The 10922-nt window shown below is 42.8% G+C and overlaps 2 protein-coding genes and 1 long non-coding RNA gene across 4 annotated transcripts; 2 read left to right on the forward strand and 1 right to left on the reverse strand.

Moving 5' to 3' along the window:
- Nucleotides 1-759: 759 nt before the first annotated feature.
- On the forward strand, nt 760-4802 carry HP5 (Heterochromatin protein 5). The gene is made up of 5 exons (XM_001354593.4): nt 760-942; nt 1003-1224; nt 1365-2501; nt 2556-3779; nt 3865-4802. Exons 2-5 carry the CDS (start codon nt 1068-1070, stop codon nt 3945-3947), a joined length of 2601 nt encoding a protein of 866 aa, XP_001354629.3. The 5' UTR covers nt 760-942; nt 1003-1067; the 3' UTR covers nt 3948-4802.
- Nucleotides 4803-5397: 595 nt separating this feature from the next.
- LOC117184522 (uncharacterized) lies at nt 5398-5971 on the reverse strand. 2 transcript variants are annotated; one of them, XR_004469922.1, is made up of 4 exons: nt 5830-5971; nt 5685-5765; nt 5548-5624; nt 5398-5488 (listed from the first exon to the last, which is right to left on the reverse strand). It is a non-coding gene; the product is annotated as an uncharacterized lncRNA (long non-coding RNA). The 2 variants fall into 2 exon arrangements; XR_004469923.1 differs by having other exon boundaries at nt 5685-5775.
- Nucleotides 5972-6111: 140 nt separating this feature from the next.
- Nucleotides 6112-6754, forward strand: LOC117184521 (uncharacterized). Its single transcript, XM_033382612.1, has 2 exons — nt 6112-6192; nt 6245-6754. The coding sequence occupies exons 1-2, from the start codon at nt 6136-6138 to the stop codon at nt 6527-6529; spliced, it is 342 nt and encodes a 113-aa protein (XP_033238503.1). The 5' UTR covers nt 6112-6135; the 3' UTR covers nt 6530-6754.
- Nucleotides 6755-10922: the final 4168 nt, after the last annotated feature.

Consider the following 10922-nt stretch of genomic DNA (forward strand, 5'->3'; position numbering starts at 1 on the left):
ATTTAATTGTTTATATAATTAATGTAATTTTTTATTAGAGCACTTTCTCTCATCCCCAGCCCAATCCCAAGCCCAGCCCTTAACTAATTAGCTAACTCCAAGCCAAGTATTCGCATGCGCTACCTATATAAAAACCCCTCTATATACATACATACATATGTATATGTAAACGCAATATTTATATGCAGAGGTGAGAGAGGATTACTCCTTCGTGCTAGTCCTTTTAAAATGTTAACCTAAAGCTAGCTGTAATAAATCAAAACAAAACGAAACGAAAAAAAAAAACAAGAAACGGAAAGCAAAGCATATGGTCTAACTAATTGTACAAATCTATCGTATTTATTAATCCTTCAAATAAAAGAAATTGGAACAAAACAGAGTTCGATAATGGCTGATCTTCTCTTCGACTTTGAATTAAAGAAAGGCGTTAAGGCATGAAATTTAAATTTAAGTTTGAGTGTGATCGCTGAAATCTGCACACAGGGATGATTAGATATCGTTTCCCATGCGAAAAGCCTCCCTGTTTTTGCATAAATTTGCATCTTATATTGGTATTTAAATATTTAAAAAATACCAATTTATTGTACTTGGCACAATTCCTTTTAAGAGCTGAACCATCAGCAAACATTTTAGCAGTCGAAATTTATACTCTTTTAGCACTTATACTTGTAACATTAAAAATATGTGATTGTTTGATTATTCCCGCGCACTCTCGAATTCTGCGCGGTATATCGATAAATGGACATCGCGATGGGCAACTGATTTTGATGCATATGGCGCGTGTGTGCGAATGGCGAGTGTGTTTATTTGTGTGTGTGTGTGTGTTGGCGTCGGTGTCTAGTCCGCGTTAATTTTCTTGCCGTGCAAATTGTTGAATGAAAAGGAATTTGGGTGCAAAAATATAAGAACGACTCCGCTTAACTGTTCAAATCTCTTGCACAGGTAAGGAACGGCCATTATTTAGGCACTTCTGCAACTTGTAACCAAAATTAGCCATTTCAGTGGTTAGGAGGGAACGGGAACACAACGCGACGCAACACAACGCAACGCAACACAACACACAGATTATGGAGTTGTTCGACATGGTTAAAGCCACCCCACCGCCGCTACGGGTTCGGGACTCCAGCAGCTCAACTGCCAAACTGCCGGAGACACCATCGCCGCAGCCACCATCGGCGATGGCCGCCGCCGCCGCCGCCGCCACCTCTTCGTCGCATCATTCGGGTAAGCACAGCGTTTGGCAAGTATGGACCACCTCAAAGGATTTTGGCATGCACACGCACACGAACACGCACACCTATGCACCCTTGCACGTGCACACATTTCGATATACATATACTTATACATGCATGCATTTTATATAGACGTCGATGCATTGGACGCTTCCGTGGAGCCCTGCAAACGTTTCGTCGTCCGCCTAAAGCGCACCGTTTCCCGGGAACTAACCAAAGAGACGGACGAGGACAAAGGACCAAAGGGCAAGGACAAGGACAAGGACAATGATAAGGATAACGATCATGATTCAGATGATAAGGATGGTATGGATGACGGGGACGATTCGATGCAGCATTCGAGTCCTCCAAAAACCAAGGCCCAACAAAAGATGTTTGCCGATCTCCATCAGCCAGTATCCGCGTCCCAGCTGACCAAATCTGTGGTGGTGCGCCTCAAGCGTTTGACCACAACAGAAATTGAGAGTTACATTACATCATTCCCCCCATCCCCCTCCAATACAGCCATATCCACATCAACGCCCAAGTTCTCAAGCACACCTATGCCGGGGTCACGCAAACGCGGTCGCCCGAGGAAGGATCCAAATACCAGTGACGTCCCAGAGACCCCCTCGCCCCCCAAGAAGCCCAAAGTACACATCAAGGTACCGTTGGTGCAGAATAGTGGTAAAAATCGTTCACTCAAGCAAACGCTGGCCGCAACAGCGACGACCGAAGAGCAGCCCAGAACAAGCAAAGCGGCGGCACAGCTAAGAAGGCAGGAACTGATCGATCGCTTTGGCTCCCGTTTCTTTGGCTGCGTGGTAAAGCTGAATCGTGTCAAGATGCCAGACCAGCAGCTCAGGGGAAGCGTGGTGCAAGGAGCAGTGTGCAAGGCCAAGAAGACACTGAAGTGCCCCACCAAGGGGCGGCCGCGGAAGTCCAACCTGTCGGTGTCTTTCAGCGAATCCGTGGAGATTTTGGGTAGCAATGAGAGCAGCACCCAGCGTCGCTCTACGCTGGGCTTGTCCACGAAGCGCAGGGGTTCGCCAAAACCAACGCGCCTTCAGCGTGTGGATGCAACTGGGAATGTGCTGGAGGATATTTTGCTTGCCACCCCCACGGGCAAGGATAAGCGGCGCTCCTGCAACGGTTCTTCCGGGTCTCCGGAAGCCGGGTCTCGCAAGCCTAAGAGGTCGACCATGAGTGTCCCGGTGATGGGACTGGCCAGCCTGCGTCTCGAAGATGATCAAAAGCCCGAGAACGATGATGAAGATGAGGAGTACATTGGTAAGCGAAGATCCAGCCTGTTTTTCCTTAACTTATACTTTATCCTTTATCCAGTGCCCAACGAGCTGCCGCGCACCCAAAGAAAAAGCACTCCGGTTCCCAAGAAGCGCAAGAAGATTTCCGTGACGACGACCATCAGCGACAGTGAGACAGAGCAAGAGCTGCAGGAGCCGAAGGAGAAGCTGAAGAAGGGGGCCGGGTCCAAGTCCGGGTCCCATCAAAAGGCACAAATGCCAGAGAAATTAACCGAAAAGAAGGAGTCACAGAAAACAGAGACGGATATGGAGACAGAAGAAAAGTTAGTAGAAAAATGCAACAGCGATAAGGATAAATATATAGTGGACGGAGAAGCAGAGAAAGTCGTGGGAGCAAATGAAAAACGAGTCGAAGGAGAAGAGAAACCCGTCGCAAATGCAGTGGAGGACCACAAAGAAAAAGAAACCGAGACAAAGGAAGATCTCGATGCCGAAAGAACAATCATAACGAAGAATAGGGAAGAAAACGAAAACGAAAACGACAAGGATTCCGAAGCGAATGTAAAAGCGGACGGAAACGGACACGGGGACGAAAACGTTGCCGATAAAGAAAAGGACGCCGGAGCTACCAGCTTGATTGAAGCGGAAATAGTGCCCGAAGCAGAGGTAAAAGTGAAATCGGAATTGGAACAAAAACAAGAGGTGCGCGCCGCAAACGATGAGAAAGCGGATGGAACTAATAAGGATGAGGACCTACTTGATTTGGTCGATGATTCTCTCTTGGATAAGCTAGTGCTGGAAGAATCGGTGAGGGAGGAACGGAAAAAAGATGATATCGGTGAAATACTGGATCTGGGTGCAACAATGGATCTGGATGCAGCCCTGGATGTTGTGGAAATCAAAGCAGAACCACCGCTGACGGCCGAGGACGAGGAGGATATACTGGAAATCCAGACTTCCTTGGAGGATGTGCGTCAGCTGCATACGCCCACATCTAGTCCATGCAGGAGCGTCGTACCCCACCAGCGTTCAGCAGCACGCATCGACTCTGGCGACTCGGAGGCTAGTTTCAAATCCTTGAGCGCAGAGACCGATACCTCCATCAACCAGGATCTCGTCGTGACACCCCCTCGTCCACTGGAAGCTGCCCCATCGCCCACATTGCCAGATGAGCTAATATCCATGCATAATTGCAACATAACCAGCATTGATACGACTTCCAGGGGGGCTACCCCGCCGATACCATTCTTCGCCATTGAGTCCGAGCGCCCGTCAGAGGACGATGATCTGGTTACGTTACCGGGTGAGTTGTGGCCCCCCTGTTAAAGCCCCACCCCCCTCTCGCAGCAGATCGTGGTTTTAACCAAGACTTCCTCTATCCGCCACAGAGCACGACTTTCATCTGAGCTCCAGCCGACATGCCATCTCCAGGGGAACTCTGGATGACATCATGACAGCATTAGACTCTTAAGCAGCTCTGAGAAAAACTCACACAACTCATCACACTATAAGAATAGAATTTCACATAAAAACATTTACACACACACGCCCACAAATACACACTGATCCTCTTCTGAATTCACTAAAGAATTGGCAACTTTGGTCCCGAAGGCATTTCTTTTCTTAGCTGAAACTTAGTTAACTTTTATTATTTTCTATTTGTAATAGTTAGATATGAATTTTTGCTTTTGTGTTTCTTCTGGATTTGTTGGTTGTTTTTCTTTCCTCTTTAAATGTTTAAATCCCTCAAAGTTTATTAGTTGGCTAAATTTTCTTTTGTTTCTTGTGAAAAGAAAACCCTCTAGCTAATCATTAAGTTTCCTGTTTAATAATGCTTAAAGTTCGTTTTGCTTAAAACTTGAAAAGTTTTCGTGGGCCTCTCCAGGACGCCGTATTTCGGATCGGCTTCTAAAGAAGCTTCCATAGCCCATACCCATACCCATTGAAAGGTCGATCATTTTTCCCATCGCATGCCCTCACCCCTCGCCCCATTCCCGAGGTTTTTCATTTTATTTTTTTTTTGTAGTTGTAAGTTTAATAGCTGTATAGAAGAAAAGGGGAAACCCCTCAAGGAAAGTGGGTGCAGGGCAGGAAAGGCTTTGGGACAGTTGCGACTCTAGTCTGATAAACACACACACACACACAGACACACACCTATGTTAGAGGGGATTTACGTTAAGCAAAATGAGGAGCAAAATTCACGACATTCGCAACACAGAATGTCATTATGTTTTGTTAATATAATAACCGTAATGTTTAAGTTGCTTAAACATAATGTTATATATATATATATATATTAATTATATTCTACAGATTAAACGGTTAATTCGAAACCCCACTCACAAATGTCAAAAAAGAAAAAGCAAACAAATTCATACATTCATATATAATATATTTATATATGTATAAATCCGTGTGAAAAAACCGCAGAATAGTTGTAAGCTCGATGTATTACTAAAGAAAATAATATTCTATATGTGTAAATAAAGTCCTAAAAGAACATTTTGTTCTATTCAGTTTTATGGAAGACCTCCTACGCGAGCACTCATCTGATCCATGACGGACGGCTCGTTCGGTTTTTTCAATACTATTCAAACTGAGACGCGATCCAATCCAAATTCTTAAATCTGGTAGGACCTTTTCAGTGCGATATATCGCAAGTCTTCCCACAACAGTCTCTGAGAACTAGGCATGAAAAATCGAATATCAACTTGCATACTCTTCGAGTGCCGGGTAGTGAGTGTTGTAGTGAGAAACTCGACCTCAAACTGCTTGCCATAACTCGTCAGATGTCGCCGATACCAATTCAAGTCGAATGTCCGATGACGGACCATTCGGATCTCAGACATCTGCGCTCCGCAGCCTTCTTCCAGTTCAACTTTACCAGCCCCACCCAAACCCATGAATAACATTCAGCAACATGTTGTACGCACCATTTTTAATATTATTTAATAAAAAACAGAACAGTTACAGTATGGTACCATTTGCCCCATGAACAGTATCAAGATATATCTGTAAGAGGAAAACAGAATCAATAATCTATTAATGAAGCAAACATATTTGACTCTTACCTGCACGACTATCAGGGAAAAGTATTGCAATCCTCAGGCCCCCAAATCCTCAATTCGTGGGTTGTATCAAACATTTCCTGTAAGAATAACATAAGTTAATAAACTACACCTGGTGTTACAGCTATCTAGGCACTCACAGAGACAGGTGTTGAAATTTATGTTATCCGTGTATGTTAAGTGTGTAACAGAAGTTCTCATTATGCGTTGAAAAAGATCGTCTGAATACGCCTGTAAATTAATGACGGGATATTTTTTTGTTATGATTTTATTGATTCTTCCTACCTGACATGTGATGCCATCCACATTCCCACATCCTCAAATCGGAGGATGTGGGACGGTACCATCACTAGGCGGTCGTATTTTGTATGACCCCCCTAACACTTGTTCACTATTGCTTCGACATTAACTTGAAAGTAACTAACGAAAATTTGAAAAAATTTAATATTTGGAATTTGGAATTTAGAATTTGGAAATATTTAGATGTGTTCCTGACGATCTCAGGGAGTAGACTGAATGATTTCACGTTAAAGTCCCGTAGCTGCTCGTGACAGCTGCTTATGTTTGACGGCTGGCCTACTATTTGCCACTATGTATAGCCACTCTATGTTGCACAACGAAGGGCCCGTCGCCAGTGCTGTCGAAAGTGTAACTTTGCTTTGCAGCTAATCTTGGGTATGATAATGGCCTGTTTTTCCAGGACACGGATGCAGACTTGCTGCTGTGGCATCGTTTTCATTCCCTGTACGGCTTTGAAGAGGAGCCCAAGGAGATAAAAGCTGCGGTGCTGGCAGTGAAGCGTTACCAAGGTGCAAATATCCGAGATCTCCAATCTCGTCGCCAATTACTTTCTCGCCTGCTTGGGGATGGCTGTGCGTTGCGTTTATGGCGAGGACCAATGGATGACCAATGCGATGAGTGGACTCGCGTGATCAAAACAGTCGCTCAATGCTCGCACAGGCAGCTGAAAGCTATAAAAGTATAGCCACTATTAGTATCAGCTGCTGCTCAAGGTCGGGAGAAGGGTAACGGACTGCTAGGACGCTCGACCTCCTGAAGTGCTTCCAAAGGGCACAATCCATTCGAACCATTCCCGCATTTGGACGAACAATGTGCAAGTGCTTTTAGAGACGAGGGCGGGAACTGTAGGCCCCCAGAGCTTGGAATGGGAGGGCGCCAGTACGAGCTAAGGGGCATTAGGATGCTTTCTTGAATGCGCTAATTACTTTTAGTATTTAAGTGGAAAAGGGTTTGATTCTCTTAGCCAATGATCACAAATGCTTTTGTTTTATTAAAATCGATTTACTGCATGGCGCTGTCCATCTGGTGGCTCTTCGGCAGCTTTATATCCCCCTCTGCCCACTGAAGCACTTCTGAAGGACTGTGATGATGTTCCACACAGTGGCCGGAATATATAAAACGCTCTGGTGCTTTATCGAAAGCAGCAACTTTCGATAGCGTCGATGCGAAATGCCCAATATGTTAAGATTCCGCGGAACAATTAGCTTACATTTCTCGGACAACGTGTGGACACATTCCCCAATTTCCCAAAGCAGTCCGAATATTTTGACATTTAGATAGAGTTGTTTCGACGGCCACTCAAATATTTCTCTCGCTCACTCTGAGTGCTTTTCAATGCTTGCTTTTGCTTATTTTTGGAGCGCCCATTTAGCTTAGTTTTTCCGTAATCTAGTTACCTGGTCTTCTATTCTACTGCTGGTATGTTTGTTCATATTCATTTCTATCGTCATTCACAAAAACTTTTCGAGCGAACAACACGTACAAATAAACGTAGAGAATTTAAATTTTGTTTTTACCAAAATTTTTATATGTTTCCAATTCAAAGTGACATAATTTATTTTCTAAAAATATTTTGGATAAGTGAAAATTCAATTCAAAGTGAAATAATTTATTTTCTTAACATATTTTGGATAAGTGAAAATTCAATTTAAAGTGAAATAATTTATTTTCTAATAATATTTTGGACAAGTGAAAATTTGGCATCCGGCAAAGCTATCGCGATCTGGAACTGTGCTCGCTGTGGTAACGCAAGCATTTTGCGATTCTGCCAAAACTTGCTGACTGATTCGATTCCGAGCTGGCCAAAGGAGCGGGGGACGGGGTCCTTCAACTGCATAAGATAGTGGACTGTACAGCATTGGTCGTCAAAATGTAATCAAAAGCCCAGGCTTTTCAATTGAACAGTGGAGACAGAGCTGAGCTATTAAACAATAGTTTGGAAAAGGACCTCATCACCGAGGTTACAGCCAGCAGTATCTTAAAAAGAGTTTCAATGCCAAAGATTCGATTGGGCAGTCTCTTGCAAATGTCTCCCAACATGGAGGTGGTAGAAAGATATGAGCTAGAGGTCCCTCTTCGGAAGGCTCTGTCTTAATCCACTGGGACGCTGCAAGGTGGCATTGGACGACTACTAGACCACCTGACCCCTGTTCCAGTCCAGTCTGCTGCGAGAGCACAACGACAGAGAGCTGTGTCTACTACGACAAAAGGTGAGTCACCAGACGCGTCTCTGGAGGGATACTCACCTCCTTTTGCCCTCTGTAAGATTGGCTTTGCAACGGCGTTGTTTTGATGTCGTCGGGGTTGTCCGCTGCGCTGTTACATCGGTCGGAGTGCACCCTGCACCTTTGTCTTGCGATTACTTGGATGATTACCGGTATATATTTATACCTATATATTTTATATCTATGGTAAGACGATATAGTCTGCAGTATTAAGCAATTTATAATGTCCTTCCTCCATCACTATCACAGAATGGACTATGAAACACACCGCATCTTGGAAACAATGACACAAACCCACTGTGCTGCTGAATTAGAGAGTTTCTCCGTGGTTGAGTGCATTTTTTGATACGCATTTACAACAGGAGCGACAAATGCCACTGAAGAAGGGACTGGACACTTGTGGCTGATAGTCCGAATGTTGGGATGTCTATCAAAAATCTACACCCTAATTTGGCCCCGACCCTGTTCGGTGATCTCGTTTTGAGGGTCGACAATGTTCACTTTGAAAAATGTGCTGAAGGAGCAGCTCTTTTCGGTTTAGTTTCTGGAGGTGCACCCTGCACCGTTGTACTATGGTAAGAATAATAATTTAAGAATCTAATAACAATTTCATAATCTCTGCGGACCTTCTCTCGCAGTGCGTACAGTTCCCCATGTTTATCACGAAGCAGACCGGTCTGGGACTAGGATCAGGGGGTATTGCAGTCTCCTATACCATTTCTTGACCATCGATCCATCGCTGGTACTCTGATTCATATGGAGGTCACGTAGCAGCGTCTCAGTGGATTGGGATGGAAGCTTCACGAATGAGACCTCATCTAGCACACTTCCTTTTACCACTTCCATGCTGAGGGAGTTTTGGAAAAGATTGCCCACTTGAATCTCTGGGATTCGGGCTATTTTCAAGACGCTGCTTCCTGAAACCTTCGTGATGTGGGACATTTATAAGGCACTGCTTAATAGAACTTTCGTGTTGGAGGACTTTTTTCACACTTATTTTTTTCGTGTGGTACTCCTTTCCAAAGATAAAAATATACATGAAAAAGCTATAAAAGAAAAAATATAAACGATAAACGATATTTGTCCAAAACGATTTTTTATAGATTTGGGTCTTTAAAAATGTTTCATAATATTTTTTTTTATGGACTAGTTTTCCTTAAATAATTTTGTAAATCTATTATTTTTATTTACTTTTTTCAGAGGTTGTGCTTCTTTTTACACAAAACTTGACTATTTCACGCCTGGTTGTAGCTAAGTCTGTCCAAACCTTCAAATGCCAAATTTTGCCGTTAAATACCGTTACACGAAAAACGACCGTTTTTTTCATGTTCATGTTTCCCTAGGTGCATGTTTTTCTAGGTTAATAATTATTAACGGTCCTTAATTCAAACTATTTGGCCCATTTCGCCATCAAGAATTTTAAGACCGATTTGTATTTACGAGATTTGAAGAAAATTTAAAAATGTCGTTGGACCTAACAAAATTCTCTCTTTCCAACAAAATTTTAGGTGCCTTACGAACATGAGTCCAGATTTTCCAGCAATATTTTTTAATTTCCTTAAGAACATCATCTCTTTTCGACTCAAATTCTCAGGAAAACTGCGCCAAAATGAGTCGTGAGAGCGTAAATTCTCTCTCGGACTCGAACTGCGCCATGCTACGGAAAGGTATGGACCACAGGCACAAATGGCCCAGCAACATTTCAAGGACCCACATGGTCGGACCCAGGATTAATTTAGTAATAGGTGAAGTCGTCCGATGTGGTGAGGGTCCATCCATTTTTTCAACTCGCTCTCTCGGCTCAAAAGAGATAGCACACCTTTTATATTCTTTACTTTTCGCTTGCTATTGTTTCTGCTGATAGGAAAGAATATATTTTCGCATATAAATAAAACGTAATAGTTCTGAAGATATTATATGTAATAGCATGGTATAGCAAATCACATTACTTTATTGTTTTCTGCTTACGACTCTATTCGTAATCAATGATGAAAAAGATATGGGAAAAATCGTGCGCTGAAAAACCTCTTTCGAATGACAAATGGATGGTCCTCAAAGGAGAGCTCAAAGCGATGAAGAATATACAAAAACAAAACAAAACATCTTCCATTTATCTATCTCTGTCTCCGCCCTCACATCAAACACTCTCAATTGAGCTGATCGTATAATAAGACCCGAAAAGAGTGTTTTCGGGCCACCTTGCATCATCATCTTTTTGCATGCCTGTCCATACCCTGTCTTACCTTGCCGGCAACATACACTACTGGCCAAAATAATAAGTACATCGGTGTCGTGCTAGTTTGTTATGGAATAGCTCGAATGTTTGTAAGTGTATGGATGCCAATTGTTTATATTTGGAAAGGTTACAGTCTTGCCAATTATTTAAATCAAAAATTAAAGTGGGGAACCATCTTAATAAAATTCTATTCATACATTTTTGCAGAATGGGCATTTTTGGTCTGGCCAAAATAATAAGTACACTGGTGTTATTTATATATTTGAAAGGATTGGATGAGGATTTGATCAAAGGATTGTTGTTTTTTATTGAGTTCCTTCATATTTAAGTACATGAGAGTCAAAAAAAATTCTTTAGATAGGCCGTACTCCTGAAGAAAGGAAGTTTTCCATAAGTCTTCAAAAAGAAAGGAAAATTCTCCGGGAAAATGGCGAAAAGTCTTGGACGATCGGTATTTTTGGTTCAGAATACTTTCAAATCTAAAGTGCTTATTGAAAATCGAGGATGGAAGAAGAAATCTTTACGAACAACGGACACCCGCATCATCAGTCTTGCAAAAAAGGATCAGTTCATGTCTTCCAAGGCCAAATACGCTCAAATTGGGAAAGAAAAATCTG

This window comes from Drosophila pseudoobscura, chromosome X (genome assembly GCF_009870125.1).
Source record: "Drosophila pseudoobscura strain MV-25-SWS-2005 chromosome X, UCI_Dpse_MV25, whole genome shotgun sequence".
Classification (NCBI taxonomy): domain Eukaryota; kingdom Metazoa; phylum Arthropoda; class Insecta; order Diptera; family Drosophilidae; genus Drosophila; species Drosophila pseudoobscura.

What these genes read in the sequence shown, in the direction of transcription:
- HP5 (XM_001354593.4), top strand. Translation starts at nt 1,068, where the DNA reads ATGGAGTTGTTCGACATGGTTAAAGCCACCCCACCGCCGCTACGGGTT. An exon ending in CTCTTCGTCGCATCATTCGG is followed by an intron (nt 1,225 to 1,364) that starts GTAAGCACAGCG and finishes CATTTTATATAG; the next exon opens with ACGTCGATGCATTGGACGCT. An exon ending in TGATCTGGTTACGTTACCGG is followed by an intron (nt 3,780 to 3,864) that starts GTGAGTTGTGGC and finishes TATCCGCCACAG; the next exon opens with AGCACGACTTTCATCTGAGC.
- LOC117184521 (XM_033382612.1), top strand. Translation starts at nt 6,136, where the DNA reads ATGTATAGCCACTCTATGTTGCACAACGAAGGGCCCGTCGCCAGTGCT. An exon ending in TCGCCAGTGCTGTCGAAAGT is followed by an intron (nt 6,193 to 6,244) that starts GTAACTTTGCTT and finishes CTGTTTTTCCAG; the next exon opens with GACACGGATGCAGACTTGCT.